Source organism: Chionomys nivalis, chromosome 11, assembly GCF_950005125.1.
Source record: "Chionomys nivalis chromosome 11, mChiNiv1.1, whole genome shotgun sequence".
Classification (NCBI taxonomy): Eukaryota; Metazoa; Chordata; class Mammalia; order Rodentia; family Cricetidae; genus Chionomys; species Chionomys nivalis.
Genome location: NC_080096.1, coordinates 12,919,448 through 12,939,755, shown reverse-complemented (window position 1 = coordinate 12,939,755; position 20,308 = coordinate 12,919,448). Strand labels below are relative to the sequence as shown.

The window sequence follows — 20,308 nt, the reverse complement described above, 5'->3', positions numbered from 1 at the left end:
CTTTTCTGTCCTGCCGGGATTTCTTTGATCTCAGGTCTTTTGGTCCCTCAGACAAAGAGTTCAGTGACGGCAAGAGACTTGGTCCTCCCTCCACCATTGCCTTGAACCCTCAATGCAGAAAGCCGGGCAGCGGATGCCTGAAACTCCAAAGGTCAACTGGGAGGCTGCTTGCTCCACTCAGAGGCTGCACCAACACACCCTGCTGTGTGCTCCCAGGCAGACTTGAACACAGGCGCACTCACGCACACAGTGTTTATCTTATTGTCTGTTTCTCCCTGCCAGGATCAGAATTCATGAAGGGAGGGACCTGATATCTGGAGTATAATTTAGGCACTTAACACTGTGCCTGGTCCCTCAAATATGCTTAACAAAAGTCCTAAAGAATGAATGATGAGACTCATATGTATTTACTCCTCAAGGGCAGAGTTTTCTCACCTTCCTTTTTTTCCCCCCTTTTAGTGATGTGGGAAGAAAGGGAACATCACATATGCACTTATCTGTGAAGGGACCAGTGAGATGGCTCAGCAGGTAAAGGGGCTTGCCTTCAAGACTGATGATCTGAGTTTGATCCCGGGACCCACATGATGAAGAGAGAATGGACTCCTGCAAATTGTCCTCTGACCTCCACATATGCATACTCAATCCCAAACAAACAAACAATAAATAAATAAATGAAAAAATTTTAATGCCTGGGAAAAGACCCTTCCAATCATGAAGCCGAGAGGCTGCTTTGGAGAAAGACTAGTTAGACACTACTTGGGTCCCCCAGCATTTGGCTGTTTTGGAAAGAGAGAGAAGTGAGGCCAAACAGCTAGCTCTCACTCCCCTCCTGCCCTTTATGGAAATATTTTCATTCTGGGAAACTGGGACTCTTTAAAGAATACGGGGTTATCAAAAACTGTAGCGGTGGCGTTCTGAGCAATGTCTTTACTCAGTATTTAAAATTCTGCCCCTATGGACTCCAGTAAAGGCTTGGTTGGTTTGTTTAGCTTTTACCTGACTGGCAAATGGCTCCAGAATCCCATCCAAATGATAGGGACCTTTGTGTAAATCCCTCCCCATGGAAAACCCAGGTGCAGAGAGACTCATCGACGTGTTGTAAATTGCAAGACTTAGTGTGCTGGGGACTGGGGACTGGAGCATTCTGCCCCTCCCTGGTACTCCAGCCTCGCCCACCCGTAGCTGCTGGGGCCCACGAGCACCGGCCGGTTGGAGGCCGCGAACACCCAGTTGCGGATAAGCGGTGGGTGGAAGAGGACCCGGGGCAGCACTAAGCCTTCACTGTGCGCTAGGACGCAGTCTTTCAGTAATCGTCACCCCCACACACACACCCCATTCCTCTGACTCTGAAACCCAAACCTGGAGCTGATAACTTAGGCGTTGTCGCCGGGAACTTTGCAGTGGGACAGTTAAGCGGGAAGGCGAGAGCCGGGCTCACCGCTGGAGCGGGGGTGGGGGTGGGGGATCGCTCACGGCCGCACCGCTGGCCGAGGCCCAGCGCTGGGTCACAGCGCGCCGCCCGGGTCCCCGCCCCACCAGCCCGGCGCGCTCGCCTCTAATTAAGCGGCTGGATCCCGGGAAGCCGCCGGGCCGCGCGGTAATACGATGAGCCGCCTTTGTACTGGTGTCACCCAACGCCGAGGATCAAAAGCGCTGCGACCCGCCGCCCGGCCCCGCTAGCTCTGTAGCCCGCCGCGCTCGCGGGCCCGGGTTGCCTCTCGGCCACTGCATCCTTTTGTCCTTCCAGCTGCTATCCTGCGCCCCTCTCTATCTATCCTTGGAACTGCTTAGCGTCCCCACACTCCACTCCCAGTCGTCTCTCCTGCGTGGATCTCCACGATCGCGCCCTTCTGCAGACTCTCTCTGGTCCCCGGTTCCATCCCTCCGCTGCCTGACTCTCCACTGGGACTCAGTCTTCGCGCACTTCCAAGGCCTGGCAACCAAGCCATCGAGCTGACCCCTAGACCTCGGGCTCACTAGGCCAATTCATGGCAGCAATGGATTTCCAAAGATCTGCGGCGGCCTCTTGCTCCCTGGAAATCCGCCCGAACTCAACTCGCTGCCGCACTAAAGGACCAGACACAGCTCTAGGGTACTTCGAAACTGGATTTGGGGCACACACAATTTTCCCGCATCTCTCCTGAAACTGCCAGGGTCTGTCGGAGGCTTTCTCTCTCCCCCGGGACTTAAGTTGTTGACCCCGCCTTCACATCTCTCTCCCCACACCCCTTCGTTTGGCCCCCACCTCCCCTTTGCCCTCGACCTTCTCTTCCTCCTGCAGGCCCCACCCCTTCGCATGTTGAGTCCCCCCCCCACTCCTTCCCCTAAGCTCTCCCCACTCTTCGCATCCCGGTCTCGCCTCTCCCCAGCCCCACTTTGTTTGAAGTTATGGAGAGATCTAGCTACTAATGGTGCAGCTTCCCCCTTAGGTCGCCGTTCTGCCTTGATTAGATTTGGGAAGGCGAGTTTCCTCCCTCCCCCGGCCTGACCCCAGTGGGGCCAGTCCCAACAGAGCGGGTCAGAAAGTGCTGACCCCATTTCCACCTCCTCCCCACGTTCAGCGGGAGTTAGGGGTCGGAAAAAGAGAGGGAGGGCCCCGGGTAACAGAAACTTAGGGGGGCATCTCAGTCTTCCAATCACCTTGGGTCCCCAACTGGGTTTCCTAATTACCCCATTAGCGGAGTGGGAGGGGGATGTAGCTATTTTTCAGGAATTCCCGGAATGCACCCCCCCCCACCTTCTTAGTCAGGCCTTCCCGGCCCCAGAGAGAACCTTCCCTTTGGGGTCTCAAGCTCCTCACAGGCCGATTGTCCTGAGCTTGTTAGTTTACGGGTTTATATCCTAAGATGCCCTCAACCCCAGGTGAGACCGCCTTAACTTTGTTGATGGCCGAGGACTAACGGCAAATCGCAACTTCAGGAAGAACCGTCGTTTACTCGGGGCCGCTCTCTCTGTGCTTTCTGTAATATTGATACGTAAAGTAATGTGTAACAACGGTTTTCATTAAAAAGGCTCCTAAATAAAAATAAAAGTTCCAAGAATCACCCCTCTGCCTTGTGGCCGTTGCTATGTGTGCTTTAAAACCCTTCCATGTAAATTCCACTCAAAAATTTGGAAAGCTGAGAAAGGGGAGGGGTGGCGCGCGGGGGAGGTTAATCCGGGTTTAACGCTCTTGCGATGCAGACTCAGGACCAGGGTTGGCCCGATTGCCTTATCGCCTCCCAACATTTGAGACGCCCATATTTTACCCAGCCAAATAGCTTGGAGAGCAGCGCAGACGGCTGCCGTGGTCGCGCCTCAGGAAAATGTGTTATTAATATCTAAATAACTTCCCAATACTGTCTGGTAAATCTCCCTTCACCGTTCCAAATGATGAATTCGTTTGAAGTCTTCCCCCAGCCTCATATTTTCAATGTGTGTGTGTGTCTCTCTCTCTTCTCTCTTCTTCTTAGCCAGGCTTATTTCAAACTGGTAAATATCTAATTCCTTTAACTGCCACTCTGTGCACACGAATCTTTTAGGTACAGACGCCTTGAAATGGCCGCTGCGCTGCGGGTGCGTGCCCGGAGGTGAACACAGAACCCGCGCGTCCTCACAGCGGGGGACCCCACTTGCTAGACTCCAGCAACTTCTGTAGGCCCGGGCTTCTTCCTTGAACGCCCCCTCCCATCCCGGGCCGGGCTCCTGCAACCCAGCAGCTTCCCCAGAGTCCCTGAGGCAACCCCAGCAACCAGACCCAGCGGCCAGTTGCTGCCCTGCTAGGTTCGCGCTCCCGGCACTCGCTGGTTCTCTTGTTTATAAAGTTTGTTTTCTGAATGTCTTCTATTAGATTACGCTCCTTCCTCGCCCCTCCCCAGCCTTATCTCCTTCTGTCTCTTCTCTCCTGGCCCGTCACACTAGATTTAGGCACCCGTTTATCTGGAGCGCAGTTTGCAGACTTTATTTACCGCGGGATGCGGGGCTGCGAGCGTGCGAGCGCGTGTTCGCCTTTGTAACAGTTATCGCCCCATTGTAGTGTCGTTTAGTCTCAGCTCCCTCCTCCTCACTCTCGTCTAGGGTTCAGGGGAATGGGGGGGGTCTTGTCAGCGCAGTGTAGGCTCACCCCCTCGCTAGGAGTTGCCTTCCCCCAGGACCTTCCCGCGTCCCCCTCCCCCACCGGGCCTTGGGGCCTCCAGGGCCCCCTCCCACGCTTGCTCTGTTCCCTCCACGTCCGCAGCGGAGCGCTGCCTAAAGCCGAGGAATTGCCTGACACCCCTATCTTCCTCGGAGCCCCCATTATGCGAAGCTGATCCTCCTCTGAACAGACTCAAATCCCGCCTGGACTGTGTTTGATTAGATTGCCAACCCGGGGTAATCCTTTGATTTGCTGGAGTGTCAATTACCTTTCTCTAAACACACATTTACAGAGGAGGGAAGTTGTAGGTTTAAATCAATGCAGATCGTCTCCTGATAAATGGACCGACTAGGTCCCTTTTCGGCCCAGCCCTCTTCTCCAAGGCCCCTCCCAACCCCCTTCTCACCTATCTCCCCAAACAGCCACCCTTCCAGGTGTGAAGTCTCCGGGGGGGAAAAAAAGAAAGAAAGAAAAAAAAGAAAAGAAAAGAAGAAGTGTGGACTGAGAGGAGCCCTGCCCCCCCTTCCCCATTCATTCGCTCCCCCGGAGCCTAATTAAATTTGGCAGGTCCTTGTACACACAATCAAAACAGCTTCCTCCGGTGCGGCAAACGACCGAAAACCGCATTAGCAGCCATCGCCGCTGCCAAATTAAATTGTTTCCCACCTCCTTTTACAAGTGTCTAAACCCGACACTCCGGGCTCTGCCCTCCTCTCCATCCTTCCCCATCATCTCCCACTCCACACCTGTAAGTTTGCCTTTCTTCAAACAAATGAAGGGGAAAATGCAAAGAAAACAAACCTAAGGCCTGAGCTGTAGCTCAGTGGGAGGAGAGTGAGTGCTTGCCTGGCGTGTGCGAGATTCTGAATGGAAAAATTAAGCCCTGGTCCCCATCCTCTCCATCTCCATAGCCTTCTGCGGCCTTTCACACCCCCGGGGACACCTTTCCCATTGGACCCTGACACCCATAGGTATTCCCGGCCACACGGGAAAACAATTTCTCATCCCCCAGTAACTTTTGAGTGTTTCATGTTAATTATGACCTCAGTGGGCCTTGTAGCCTAGAGAGCCATCCTATGTCTGAAGTGCTCCTCTGCCTGAAGCTTTGGCTGCAGGTTGTGAAGCTATTGTTAATTTACTGTCTATTTCTCTCTCCGCCTTGTCTCTCTCTCTCTCGGTGGCAACAACCCTTCTTTGCATGCCCTTATCAATTTCTTGGAGGAAAATCTTTTCCTTCCTCTGCCTTCTATGCTCAGATCCCTAGCAAGCCAGCTCTCGGAACTACCATCCCCCCTGACTCTTGGGGAGAGGGACGAAAAGGAGAGTGTCCCTTTTGCATCAAGGGTATCAACTGTCCCCCACCTTCCCCAGGTAAGCTGAGTGAGACCGCAGCCCCTATCGGTAGCAGTCCTGAGAGTTCTCACAAGCAACAATCCTAATAACTCAGTCTTAACTAGGATAAGAGGGAAAGAGGGGGAAAAAAAGCCCACAGTCTCATGAATATCAGCCCAAGGGAAGCAGGAGTGAGCCGTTCAGAGATGAAAGTGCGGAGAAATAAAAGCTCAATTTAATCTGCTTTAAAACCCTTCAACTTAACGTTTGTGCTTCAAACTCTGAGAGTGAAGACTGATTGCGGATAAATAGTTTCTTACCATGCCTGGAAGCTATTACACCCCTCTCCAACACAGCCTCCTATTCAGCAGCCTCAGTTTTCATTACCAGCTCTAATAAGTCTTAACGTTATTAAATGCCAAGCGGACGATAGGAAGAAACGGACTCAGGGAGGGATCTCTCTTTAGCGCTTAAAGAGGAGCTCTCTTAAACCCCTCTTTGGTGGCTCCCCGCCACGAGAGGGGCGACCCTGGGAGAAAGCATTTGTCAAAAAAGCAAGAAGCCAAAACAAAGTTGTGAGTGTGTAGCCCTCCCCTTGCTCTCTCTACGGGAGGGGGTAAATCGGGCGTCTGGGCCCTCTCTGAACTCCCAGAACCCGAGTGCCGGCTGGAGGGGCTTTAACTCAGCGGGGGAAACTGATGTCTTCGGGGAGAGATGAGCGGTCCCCAAATGCCCGCCAGCCAACTGGCCAGGGCTCACACCAGACACCAAGTCTGTCCAGAATGAAAACCGTCTCTCATTTGAACCACCACTGCCTCTCCGTGACTCCTGCCTCTTCAGACCGGAGACATTCATAGGTAGGCATACAACCACCAGGAGGAAGCAAGCGCCCACACTGCCATCCAGAGACCCTGAGTGCCACTCAGACTCCCACAACAACTCAAACCCTGTCAGGGGATCTGTCAGGACACCAGCCTCCCGCAAAGCAGATTCATTCTTACTGCACTCCGCATTCAACTTGTGTTCTCAGCTGTCCCCATCTGGAAGGGCCAGCCTAATTTCTAAACCCATGGAAACATGAGGCGTCCTGGGTCTCTGGCAGGGAAACCCTCTCTCCAGCGAAGCAGCTGGCTCACCGGTTTTCGTGAGGCCCATGAATTCTCTTGAGTCAGAGGGATTCCTCAAGACACAAGCCCTTTTCTTTCTCTTCCTTTTCTCAGAGGTCAGCAACTTCTTGGCGGTTCATCACACACTGAACTAGACGCATGGCCCTTCATACACACATGTGAGCTATCTCCTAACAAACTCGAATCTCCCAGCTGCTTCCTGGGGCTAGCTCCTAGAGGTGCTTAGTCTGCAGCATGTACTTTGGAAAGATTATTCTGACTCAGGGCCCACCAGGAGCAAGCAGACTGATTTTTGAAAAGAAAAAAAAAAGTCCAATTTGTCTTTCTGATAAACTGAGATAAATCCTGTGCCGGCAGGAAGGAGTTCCAGGACTCTGGGCAGAATAGCCAGTCCAGTGGCTACTTGGCAGAGCAGAGGCTACCTCCGGAGTCTGGCCTCTGGGCCCCTCTGGCAGGCTGGGCACAGCAGGGCACCGGGCTCTGCACTCTCCCTTTCTTCCCGGCCCTTTTGTCCCTGGAGGGACAGCAGCTCCTCTACCCTCCCTCCCCCAGAGTGTCAGCAGCCTGTTCTTAGCTTGCAAGAGGCTGCCCTAAAACAGGGGCTGCCTCCTCTCAATCCTCCTGCCCACCTTGAACAAGCTGGTAGGGGTTGATGGGGGCTATTGGGGGTGGACCTCCGACTCTGGGACTTGTCTTTAAAAGTGGGCTTTTGTCTGTGAAGTTCACCCTCAAGGTTGGGAGGTTCATAGGAACCAGAGAGAGACCCAGACTGGCGGGGCTGGGAAACCTCTGGAAGAACTCTCAGGGCAACAAGGGGTCCTTAGTAAACGACCTCCATTTTCCCCAAAGACAAGTGTCTTTGGGGTTCATTCTGCTTCCCTGGCATGTGTGTTCCAGCCCTCACCCCCACCCCCGTCTGGGTCAGTCTTTGTAATTTCAAAGTCTTCCACCCCTATTCCTGTCCACTCGCACACTTTGGCCCCACTTAAAACAAAGACAAGAAAACTGCGGGAGGGGTGACTAGGAAAGACTTCTCCATTCAGAAACAGAAACACAGCAGGATTCTCCAAACCTGGGTACAGGCACTTGAAAGATAAACTTCAGCTTTAGCAGCTGACGAGAGAAAGCGGAGCGAGGGAGTCGGCGCAGGGAAGCCTAGCTAAGGTTGGGCAGAGAGTGTGGGGCGCCGACCCTTGGCATCTGGGAACTTGGCCTCCAGCCCCCCACCACAACAGTGCTTGCCAAGAGGAAAGCACTTGAGTGCTCCCCCCTCCTCCCTGGCCATGCGGGGCTGAGAGGCGGCCCGCGCGGCCTGCGCTAATTTTTATTGATTGCAGCGGTCAGTCAGCTGTCAGGCGGGGTTTCAAGGGACCGTTTAGAAAGCGTGTGCGGGTCTGGTTAACAAATTCATTTAGGGAGCCCCGGGCGGGCTCCTCCTTCCTCGCCCTCCTCCCTAACCCCCCTCCCCCGCAAGCTTGCCCAAGTTTTCTATAAATAATTGATCGACGCCAAAACGCCAGCTCCGGAAGATGCAGAGACTGTGGGCCGGTGGGCAAGAGTGACAGCTGAGGCACACGACTGTGCAACCCCGCAGCCCCGCTCCCCTGGGCTGACATGGTGGGGAGGGATATACCACCGGAGCACGGTAAAGCCTTCAAAAGCCCGGACCGGCGCCTGCAACCTGCGACGTTTTTTTCCCCCGACCGTTCCAGCTGTGGCAGAGGTTAATCCGCACAGGTCCTGACCACCAGCTGGGGAAAACGTGGTCTCCGGCGGCTTCAGGGCCGCCGCAGGTTCTTACCTTTGTCGCCCAGGATGCCGTCGATGCTGTGTTTGGCTTTCTTCTCACCATCGTCCTCTTTCTTGTCTCCTTCTTCATCGTCCTCTTTCTTCCCGAACTTGATTCTGAGCACTCGGCTAATCGAACTCACTAAACCTCAGAAATTAAAGGCAAAAGGGAGAGTATAAGTTATTGGGGCAGAGGACCAGGAAGCCCATTCTCAGGCTCTCTGGCACCCAGGCATTTCAGGCTTGTTTCAGCGGCGGCTTAAGAAACTTAGGTCACTCCTGGGGCGTGCACGACCAGGTAAGCCTGCAGAGCACCCACCTAGTGCTTCTCAGTACACTTCCTTGCACACTCACCAGGTGCCTGACCCTACCCCGTGCCCTGCATGCACTCACAACAAGCCCTCTGCCTTAGAGCCACCCAGAGTACCCCAGCCTTCGGTGCAGCTATACAGGTGTGTCCTGGCCCTGCAACCTTGCACAAAATTATACAGTCAGAAGCAAACTGAGCATCTTTCCCCCATCACAGCATAGTCTGAGATTTGAGCTTCAAAACAGAGGTGCAAATAGTGGTGGTGGGGGGTGGCAAGAACACCAACCCTCCTGCGGCAGGTGTCTCTCCAGATCACTCTACCCAAAGCTCAGGGGAAGCCTACCTTCAAGGTTAACTTCTTTTCAGTTCCTCTCAGCATCCTCACCTCCTTCCTCCCTCTTTTCTTCCCAACCTCCCTCCCTTCTTTGAACCTCTCCTTTCCCAACTTTCTGCTCCCCTTCTTCTAGTCCTCCTGCTGTGTTCGCTTCACTTCTGTGCTTCACTGATTTCCTCCCAGGTGCCACCCCCTCCCCTTCCCCTGTCCACCCTCCAGCCCTAAACGCTGAAGCTCCAGCCAGCCAGACTCCCTGCGGGTTCTGCCCCTGGCTTAGCTGCCTTCTCACCTGAGGGCACCGTGCTTCGGTCGCAGTGGCCGTCCTTCAGCAGCCGGTCCCGGATTTCCCAGCTGAACATCCCAGGATTTTCTCTCTTGTACTCCTCAATCTTTTTCTCCACATCCGGAGTCGCCACCTGCTTCAGAAGTGGAGGTGGGGTAGTCGGAATGGAGAGATGGGATGGGAGAAGGGAAATACTTTTAGTATCAACTTCCCAAAAGCTCCCAGCCAGGCTCCTGTGGCCATACCCTTCCTCCTAAGAAGGGCTTTAGGTTTTTCAAGGAAACTTTCCCTGGTTCCCCGGATGGCACTGGGATAAGTAACAAATAAAAATCAAATCTAATTCATAACCCTGTGTTCCCCCTTTGCCACGTCAGGCAACACCGAAGGGAGATTTCCTCTGGCCAGGGTGCAGGTACGATGTTGGGGCAGATGTGGGGAAATCCCAGTGAGGATTATCGGCTTCAAAGTCTTGGACAATCTAGCGCTCACATCCTTCAATTTTTCAGATAATGGGACAGTTTCTCAGCACTAAAGAGGAGTTCCTACAGTTAGTACCATGGGAAGCTTTCAGACACCCAGGGCTGCTAGGTGATACAAGATAGTGAGGTGACAACCAAGGTCCCCACACTAGGAAAGGTCTACTGCCGGCCACAGAGGCAAAGACACTCACTCTGGGCTTGCTGCCACCGATGGCCCCAGGTCGGATGGACCCAGTCTCCTGGTACCGACACAGAATCTTGGAGACACAGCCATGGGAGACGCGGAGCTGACGGGAGATGACGCAGGGTCGGATGCCGTGGTGAGCCATTTCCACTATCTTGTGACGGATGTGGTTCGGCAGAGGTCGCCCGTTGATGAAGACCCCACCGAGCTGATTGACCCGGCCTTGACCAAGAGGGGTGGACACTAGAGGAGGGGGAAAGATGATGGGTCAGAGTGACTTAGACCAAGGTTAGCGAAGGAGAGGGGGAGCTGAGACCCAAGGCTCCCACCAGCCAATCTCCAGGAGGCTCCTACAGGGAGAAAGAGAAGGGCCCTGGCTTCAGAGCCTTGGTTTGTAAGTCCCTCAAAGTCACCCTGCAGGAAATGAAGATACACCTTTTGGCCACGTGAATTTTTGAAGGGACAGATTAGAAAGCCTAGAGTGGCAGTGGCAAAAGGCTCTGAAGCTGTAACTTAAGGTCACAGGCCTGTGGCCTCTGGGCAAGGCTAGTGGTCAGTTCCACAACCCTGCGGGTCAGGACCCCACTATCAGTAGGCCTCTGGGCTCCCCAACATTAACAGCTCTGACTTGAGCAGCCAAGGTTGTGCCACCTTAAGCCTTCACGGCTTAAGGCTTGGTGACGTGAAGCTCTATTCCCTACAGCTTTTAGGGAGCCCAGGCCATCCCTTGACGATTTTCCTTTGCTTTCAAGCATCCCCAAAGTTTTCATTTCGTTTGGGGACAAATCGGGGGCACATGCCAAAATTACCACAAGTTCCAAAATACCCCTCACTTGGTCTCAGAAATGCAATAACTGTCCCAGAAGTCTTTGCTTCAATGAAGATGGGTCACTGTGTGTGTGTGTGTGTGTGTGTGTACAGGGAAGATAGGCATACCTGGTGTATTCTGGGGAGGGGAGAACTCAGGCAGGCCTTAATGCAAAGTCTACACAATTTTCTCACAGAAGGTTGGTGGGGGGGGGCACCCGGTGCACTAATCCGATCTCCATACCCGCAATTTGGGGACTCGCGGCTGCAGAGATCTGGAAGATTACAACGATTTCACAGCGGCCCAAGCAGAGAAAGCAGATAGAATAATTGGAAAGGAGGAGGCTAGAAAAGGCTCAGGCTGATGAGCTGTTCCTACCGCCCCCTCCTTACTTTCCTACCCCCCCCCACCAATTTCTCTTTGTAAAAGTAGGTATCTGAAGCCACCCTCGGATTTAATCAGAAATCGTGCGTCGCCAAGCCAGAGTCACTCGGTCTCCGTGGCGGGATATGCCATTAGCGCTGGAGAGCTCTCAAACGCCCAACTTTATATTCAAGAGCCTCTTTAGCGACCGGCACTCGGCTCTCCTCAGTATTCTGCGTCATGTTGGGCAAATATTGTCCTAATCCTTCGTGCGTCCTCAGCCGCCTGTTTTGCTTCCATTCGTTCCAGGAGAGGGCTCCGGCAAATCCCCGGCTGCCGCGCTCTCCCGCCTGCGTGGCCGCTCGCGCACACTTGAACACGCAGCCTGCTCTCCTCGCCTCTGTCTAATTCGGGGACCCGGCGGCTTCTCGCTGCCCGAGGGGGATCTCCCTCCCCAGATCGCAGGCTGCCAGACCGCCCCTTCTCGCCTTCTCTCCCCATCCTCCCGCACCCGCAAGTGGGGCACACACAATGACAAGAGGGGCGACTAAAAAATAAAATTGGCAAGCCATTTCTAACGCTTCTGTGACACTCCGGGCTGCCTGACCTGAGGAAGTCAGATGACCCTTCCGTGACTGGCTGAAAGCCTTCTATCAGTTTAAATAGAAAAGGGAGGGGGGCGCAAAGGGGCCCTTTCTCCTCTCTGGGCCCGGCACCGCCTGCTGGTCCCTTCTACTCCCTCGAGTGGCTGAAGAATTTGGCTGAATTCGTTTCATCGCCAAGACAGTCCTCTGGATTGGACATTGCTGTACCCTCTCTCTGTCTCGAGTTTCTCTTCCGGGACATTTGCAGACTTCAGAAAGACCGAGTAAAAAGTTGTGTTTGTTTTTGTTTCTGTTTTTGTTTTGCGGGAAAATATGGTACTATGTATTATTTCCAATTAGTTTGTTTCTGGGCCGAAAAAAAACCCAGCCAGTTTGTAAATTGCTTTGGAGGAAGCGGACAGTTTGGTAGGGTAGGAATAGAGCTTCGCTTGTTGGTATTTCGAAATAAAAGGGGTTGGGACCCTATCCCGAGTCTAGGGGGACCGACTTAAAACTAGGGAAGAAAGCCGGCGACGCTGCGTAGAGACCGGGGAACTTCTCAAAGCGTCAGAAAATAATGGGGAAAACTGGAATTTACTGGGGTGCCAAACGCAGCAGCTGCAAACTCCCCGGGGAGTCGCACCCTGCGGGGAAAGGCCCGCCGCTGCCGGTGACCCGAGTAGCTCGGGCCGCGGGTCAGCGGAACCCACGCAGAAACAGACAAGTGTCGTCTGCAGAAACTTCCCTGGTCGCACGCGGATCCAGCAGAGCCCCGGAAGACTCTCCGCTCGCTCCCCCGGGGTGTGCACCTCCGAGACCCTCAGGGTGCTCGGTGAAAGCCTCCTGTGCGCACTTACCTTCCAGGGGGAAGCCGGTGCGCGGGTAGTTCTGCCCCGGGCCGGGTCTCATCATCCTGGGGACCGCACCAGGCAGCGCCGCCATTCTTGCGCACGGCGGAGAGGAATCCAGAGTCGGCTGGAGAAACCTTACTACAGCGTCTCTTCCTTTCACCCCTGCTGCGATCCTCCTCTCCTCTCCTCTTCTTCCCCGCCCCCCAGCCTCTTCCCCCTCCCTTTTGTACCCCCCCCCCCCGCCCCGGCTGCAGACGCGCCCCTTCCAGAAGCTGGGCAGAGGGGGTGAGGTGTGGGGAGGGGAAGGTGGCGACAAGGAAGTTCAAACAAACAAACACTCCAACCCCAAGTCCGCCTCGGCCCGCCAGGCCGGGCCAGAAGTTGAGCCGAGTGACACCGGCAGCCACGGGCCCTGCAGGCCGGGCTCTCGGTCCCCAGCTGCGCCTTGCGGGCCACTGGCTCCCGCGCTCCCGGACGAAGTTCCTGAGCCGAGAGGCTGCAGAGTGGATTTCTTTGGATCTTTATTTATATATTTATTCTCTGACTCGGGCTCCCTCCTCCCCTAGATCCCTCCACTCCACGCCTCTTTCTGCTCGCCCTCACACCCTGTCCCCGGGAGGACTGGAGCCGGGTTGCGCGCCTGCTCGGGTTTCTGACTGGAGGGGAGGCGACCCGAGTGACTGGGCTGGGGATGAGAAGAGGAAAAGCGAGGGGGCGCGAGCGATCAGCTGGGTAAGTTGTGCAAAAGTGTTCAACCGTAGGGGAGGGGAGGGAGTAGGCGACAGTCAGAGAGATCTGATAGGTTCGGACTTTTCTTTTATTCATGAGGAGGGAAGGGGGACAGTTCGGGAGGGAGAGGGGACCGCTAACGAAAAGAATTCGCCAACGATATTTTTTTCTCTTCCTTTCTGATCTCCAACTCGACCTGGTTTCTCTCTCTCTCTCTCTCTCTCTCTCTCTCTCTCTCTCTCTCTCTCTCTCTCTCTCTCTCCTTTCCCCTCTCCCTCTCTTTCTTTCTCTTGGCAGGGGGTGGTGGTGGTGGAGATAATTTGAACCGCTGGTGAAAATATAGAAGGAGCAGAGCCCAAGGATGGGGTGGGGGCTGGGGTTGCCCAGAGAGAGAGTAAGGACAACTTCTTTTAAGTTAGGTCCAGAGATAAAAGGTCTGGTCTTGCGTTCCCCAGCCCAGGTCCCCGGGTCCTCAGCTGTCTCTCTAATGAGTAGGAAGCCGGCCTTGGGCTGGGCGCTTCTCAGTCCTCTCCTGGGGTCTCGGGCCTCCAAAACTGGAGTTCACCGTTCCCACCTCTTCTCTGTTTAGTTCTCTAACTTTGAACTTTCCGTGGCAGCGACTCCCTCCCTGGAAGAACATACTGGGGTGACTTCTCGGGGAAAGAATTTTTTACATCTCTGGCACAAGGTCAGGGCTTTTCGGCTCCGGTTGCGCCGCGCCTAGCAGCTCGGGGAAGCCCAGCAGGACGTACCTAGCGCGCTGGTGGCAAACCTGGATCTGTCAAAAACCTTGAGGACAGTCTCTCTCTCTCTCTCTCTCTCTCTCTCTCTCTCTCTCTCTCTCTCTCTCTCTCTCTCTCCTCTCCCTCTCCCTCTCCCTCTCCCTCTCCCTCTCCCTCTCCCTCTCCCTCTCCCTCTCCCTCTCTCCAGCTCCGCCTTCTCTGGCTCCCAGGCCGCCACCTAGCACCCCTTACTAGTGAACCGCAAGGTGTTGGAAAGCTACCCCGTCAAAACTGTGGGTCTGGGAGGCAGATGGGAGATGAGCGGAGACGGCTGGGCAGAGCTTGGTACCAATTCAACTTTCAACTCCTCCACTGGCAGACTGGGAGTGGGGGTGCTCCAATCAGTCGATCCAGAGAGTGTGTGGGTTTGATCAGAGGTCCCACAATTCTCTGCTCGCGGAAGCCAGAGTAACTAGGTCTCAGCCTCAGGACAGAGATTCCTAGGGGTGAAAACGCCCTCGCAGCAGGGTAGGACGCCACTACTAGAGACCTTTTGTGTCGTCCTCCCTCGCCCCCCCCCCAACACTCCAGGAAAAGGCCTCGCTGGCCCAGCCCTGGAGGTAAAATACAATAAAATAAATCCACCCCTAAACTCGCTCCCTCCCTCTCCTGGTGGCAGAGGGGGTCAGTCTGGTGTTGGCCTGGGGGTGCTCTCTGCCGCCTGGCCCCAATGTGTCCTCTTCCTTTCCCTCCTCCTCACCTGTGACCTTTGCCCCTCTCAGCATGCTACTGACCCTTCCCCCCCCCCACTGTGGGGGAAGCCTCAGACTTTTTTGGGGGCTGGGGAAGGTTTTCCGAGCACGGGAGCCCTGTGGAAAAGCTTGTTTTTCCACAAGGCTCCCAGCCGTCTCCGCTCATCTCCCATCTGCCTCCCAGGCCCACAGTTTTGACGGGGTAGCTTCCCAACACCTTGCGGTTCACTAGTAAGGGGTGCTAGGTGGCGGCCTGGGAGCCAGAGAAGGCGGAGCTGGAGAGAGGGAGAGAGAGAGAGGGAGAGAGAGAGAGAGAGAGAGAGAGAGAGAGAGAGAGAGAGAGAGAGAGAGAGAGAGAGAGAGAAAACCCCACCTGCTTGCGGGATTGAATGGGGAGAGGGGAGAGGCCGTTTAGTTTTAGACTCTGTTGCCTGAGCCACAGGAACCTTCACCAGCCACATCACACGGGGAGACAGAGTTTCTGGCCGGTAGTCTGTTCAGGGAATAGGGAAACTTGCTGAGACTCTAGGCATCTTTAATTCTTAAATTAATTAATTAAATTAATTCTTTAATTATTGTTATATAAACACGTCTATGTCCATATATCTCTCCATAAACATAGAATACACACATTTGATGTGTTTTCATTCAGTCATCTGTCTGTCCGTCCATTCACCCCTTAGCATGGCAGGTTTTTAGGTACCCTTCTATGTATGGTGGCATGGTCCCTGTGTACTCATGGATGACTTTCACTGGCATATTTGGGTTTTTATATGCAGGTGTGTGTGTGGGGGGGTCTGTCCTGGGTCAGTATAGGTAAATTAAATGTGGGTTCCTCAATAGGGGTGTTATGCTGTAGATTCCATGTATGTTTAAGCATAGCTCTAAGCAAAGTCTGAGAAAGGGTGGTGGGCTATTTTGATTAGCTCTCCTGAGGAGGAGTGCCTGCCACCTGGGCTTTTAGACCCAGTCTTTCTGTTATCAATACCGCAACTGGAGCCCCGGAGCCCAGGTGAAGTGAGACAGACACCCAGCTTGTCACCTTGGTGCAGGGGGATGCTGCTGGCATCCTCAGACCTGTGGCTGGAGTTCACCTTGCCCTTGAGCTGATCTTCCACTCTCTCCACACCGGGAGGAAGACACAGAGACTCACTACCCAGGCCCTGCACTGGCCATGCTGCCTTCCTGCAGCTGGGGATCCCTTGAGCCCAGGCAGGGTGGGCACCAGAGGGGGAGGAAGCGGGGTTGTCTGTCAGAATGAGCGTGGCCGTTCTTGCCTGTTGGAGACCAATTTCACAAATGATTTTTGCAACAATTAAGAAGTGTGGCGGGGTGAAATGGCGATTTCACATCCAGCAGGGGAAAGGGGGGTTCACCTGGGGATGGGTGGCCCAGCTGGGGTTGGGGAGAAACTCTCCTGTTCGACTGGTCCCCCTGGCTAGCCCCTGGTCCCAATGCACCCCCTTCCAGGTCACCAATCAACTCCCAAGACCTCCAGAGCCTCAGAGGCTCCCAGGACACTCCTGCCCCAGCTGTGTATGTGTGTGTGTGTGTGGGCGCGCGCGGGTACGCTATGGCCTGCACTTGCCCTGCTCGGCTCTCTTTAGCCCCCTAACCTCCCTCTCTCTCTCCTGCCTCCCTCCCTCTGCCTCAGTTCTCTGTACACTTTTTCTGTCCCAGCCTCCCTTTGCACTCCACCATCTGTCTTCTCTATCTTTGTGCTTAGGGTCTCTCTCTCTCTCTCTCTCTCTCTCTCTCTCTCTCTCTCTCTCCCCCCTCCCCCTCTTCTCCCCCACAACCCCTTCCTTCTAGCCTTTCTGACTCCTCCCCAGCGCGTTTCCTCTCCCGACTCTGTGGTCTGGTCCTCCCGCCTCCCCATCTCCATGGTTTCCAGAAGTATGACCGGCCTCCACTGCTCTGTGGGCTGGAACTCAGACCAGAATCCTTTGGTCCAGATGGGGCTGGACCCCTTGGGGAAGAGACTCTTCCTCCCGTCCTCTCCTTTTCCTTCCTCTCCTCCCTCTTCTCCCTTCTCTTCTTCCTTCTCCCTTCGTTTTCCTGTCTTCTTCCTCGTCTTGCTCCGCTCCTCCCTTTTCCCTCCTCCATCTTTTCTCTTCCCTTCTTCCCTTTGGTCTAATGATACATGCCATCCTCTTCATCCTTCTAGGAACCACTTCTGTTCCAGCGCTGTCCCCACTTGGGCAGTTGTCCCCTAAGTCCACCTGTCCTAGCCTAGTCTGGAATCTCTGCACACAACCCTCCCCCTTTTAAAGGGCTGCAGCAACGTCAACAGTCTTCCTTTCAAGTTTTAGTGGAGCCCTCCGAGCTGTATTAAGCAAGGGAGAAGGAAATGGAGCCAATATGAACTGTTTGAAGAGCTGGGGGACCAGTGGCCCTGGCTGCTCAGGTCTACACATGACCAACAGGATGTGTGAGACTTCAACCAACACCCCCCCCCCCCATTGTCCACTGTCACACCCTTAGCTCTAGGGAGTAGATGCTGTTTATTTCACCTCGGATGCAGCAAGCATTTTTGGAACGTGATTACCCAATGGCATCTTTCTTTACACGATGCTAAAGACACATTGAAAAATAGGGCTTTTGGTTGGGATCTTTGACATTTCCTGAGGCTCCTGATGCGTTTGCTGGGATGGGAGGGGCCAGAGTCACAAACTGGAATGCTGTGGTTGACTGAGACCGGAGAGTGGGTCTGGGGACAGGGACAGGCCTTGAGTAGCCCGGAACAAAGGGCCCTGAGGCTCCTGGATCTCCCAGGTGGGACTCTGGAGCCCCACTGGAAGAGGCTCCTTGGGGGACACAGCTCTGCCTTCTCTTTAAGAAAGCATGCTTTTTGGTGCAGGGTGTGTGTGTGTGTGTGTGTGTGTGTTTGTGTGTGCGTGTAGACACCAAAGTGCTCGCCCAGGCAGGAATGGGAAAGAGAAAGAAGCCCAATTGTTTTTATATCTCACATTCTCATTTCCCCCAGAAAAATAAAATCAATTTGCATAGAGATTGCTGCTCTCAAGGCACGGAAGCACATGCTAAGAGCCAGGAGCCTGAGGGTGGGATTTAGGGGCTCCTTCGCTGGCTTCCCTCCCCCTTCCTCCTCTTCCTCTCCACTCTTCTCTCTTTCCTGCTCTTAGGTCTCTTTCCTTCTCTCTCTCCTTTTCCCTTCTCACTTCTGCCTCCTTTTCCTTTCCTTCCCTCTCTCTCTCTTCCCTATTTTTTCTGCTTCTTTATCTTCTGCCTTCTTCTCAGGCTGGTCCAGGGAGGCTACACCTCTGAAGTTTCTAGAAATAAAAAGCAGAGCAGATGAAGCTGGTGTGGGTGTGGGTGACCCAGGAGTGCCTCCTGCTGTCCTTTACATTGAAGATCGCTGGTCCCCTCTCCCTCCTCCTTGTCCTGACGCACCCCTCCCTACCTTTGCGGGGGGCGGGGGGAGTGGGGTTGTCACTAGGATCTGTAGCAGCTTTTCCTCATTTCTGTTTCCCTTTGACTCCTGGAGTGTAAGAGTGGGTGCCCCCATCCAGCTGAGTGTGCTGGGGGTAACCTGTGTATGGGAGGGTGCATGTTCACTGCGTGTGGCTAGGAGCATGTGTGTGCACACATGTACAAGAGCCTGTGAACACAGCCCGGGATGGTGCACACGTGCCTCCTCTGGGCTCCCAGCAGTCCGAACAAAAGACCAAGTATCGGATGGCATTGGGCTGCCGCCGGCCCTGGCCCCTTTAGATTCCTCCTCCAAGTTCAATTTGCTCCAAGTCTGGGCGTTAATAGATTGTAGACCTTGCCCTTGGACAATCACCTTATCACAGCCGACATCTATGGCACCCTCAGAGTATTTTCATTAGCCAAATCAAAGTTGGGGGTGGGGGTGGAGGGGCAGTGAGCCCAGTGCAGTCTGGCCTGCAGCTCTGAGACCAACCTGCAGCTTGGGACTGGGTACCAGTGCAGGGAAAGCTTCAAGCCCCGGGAAACTTTGCCTCAGCGCCCCCAGGCTTTTTAGGGGCACCAGGAAGGATGAGAATGGAGATGTAAAGATCAAAGGCTACCTGTTCTCCACCTCAGATCCGCCAGTTGCCAAAGGGAAGCTGATGGAATTGGGCTCCCTAGGCCCCTGGGGCTCCTGCTTCTTCCTTCTTCCAAATTAGTTCCCTGGAGAGGGAGGTGTCTCTTTCCACTCCTGTCAGCTGGAGCAAAGGTCTTGGAATCTCCCAGAAGCTCCACCAGTGGGAGCGCATTGCTATGTTCTATGCATTGCTGTCTCCCACCTGCCCTCCTGGATGCTCGATGTATTTTCACTGGGTGGATGAACGAGAGCGTGAATGAATGATTCTCACCTAAGCAGGCTCTCTGGGCTCAAGGGAAAGCTGAAGGACCTTGGCTCAAATCTTGGGGACTCAGTGATTTGCTCTCATTTTAGTGTTTTGAGTCCTCTGGGGCCAGACAGGATACCAGGAGGGTATGTGACCATCTATGTATGGCGAACCCCAGATACAGCCTGCCAGCCCTGAGTTTGGTGACTGGGTTGGGTGAGAACATGGAGCCTGGCAGCCTGCCTGTAGCTGGCACTCAGTGCATGCTGACTCTTGCTTGCTGCTTCCCTTGGCAGTGGTTGACATCTGTACCACTGCTATGCCTGGGCTGAGCTCATGAGGTAAGAGGTAATTGATGCTCATTTGATAGCCAAGCTGAATGATTGTGAGTTGCCCCGGATCTTTGGGATAGGCTTTCTTTGCCTTGGGTACATAGGGCAAGCCGGTGACTGTGCCCTCTGAGCTGCCCTGTGTGGGGAGGGCATCTAAACTCTTCTTCTACAACGAGGAAGCAGGCTAAGTGTTGACTTAGTAGGAAAGGATTTTAACTGGACTTCCTGATCCCGTGGCCTCAGTTTCCCCTTGACATCGATACCCCATATCAGGCATGGAGTGGTCACACAAAAGAGTGGATGAATGAATGAATGAATGAATGAAGTTGCAGCATCTTGATGGTGACAAGATTTTGTGCCCTAGAGGCATGGTGTGTGGGGGGGAATCGAAGACCAGGGAATTAGAGTTCGGAGCAAGCCTGGGGGATGCATGACCTTGTCCAAGGCATTTGCAGTTTCTGGAGCCTGGCTTCCAGGGATGCCAGAAGGACTTGACTGACAGGCGCACAGCAGAGGAAGGGGGACCTTTGAGGCTGCCTGGTGCCTGGCCTTCATTGGAATGTGTGGGTGGAAGGGATGCATGGCTTATTTGTCTAGGTGAATTAGAAGCACAATCCCAGTCTCCCAGAGGGAGACGTTGGTTCATATTTATACATTTGGTCTTACAGGTGTAAAATAGGGTTCCTTTATGCTTATACCGTAATTTTTCATTTGAATTTCAAGGCTTTATTCCCTTCCTTGGATTCAAGCCTTCCACCTGAACTCGATTCTCTCCATAACCATTAATTCCTTCATCACAGAAATGAATTCTATCTAATTTTCTATAGTGGCAGTTAGAGCAGATCAAAAAGTGCCCTGGCAGAGGCTCCTTCCAACCAAGGTGGCTGACGGCTCCCCTCA

The 20,308-nt window shown here is 54.1% G+C and overlaps 1 protein-coding gene across 2 annotated transcripts in view; it reads right to left on the bottom strand.

The window, feature by feature from the left end:
- Pax7 (paired box 7) overlaps positions 1-12,648 on the bottom strand; it is an 89,878-nt gene extending 77,230 nt beyond the window's left edge. The window contains exons 1-4 of one of the 2 annotated variants that reach the window (XM_057784807.1): positions 12,564-12,648; positions 9,959-10,194; positions 9,295-9,424; positions 8,375-8,509 (exon numbers count right to left, since the gene is read on the bottom strand). In XM_057784807.1, the coding sequence (XP_057640790.1) occupies positions 8,375-8,509; positions 9,295-9,424; positions 9,959-10,194; positions 12,564-12,648 (586 nt within the window). The remainder of the gene's footprint in view (positions 1-8,374; positions 8,510-9,294; positions 9,425-9,958; positions 10,195-12,563) is intronic. The other variant, XM_057784808.1, reaches the window with a different exon arrangement.
- Positions 12,649-20,308: the final 7,660 nt, after the last annotated feature.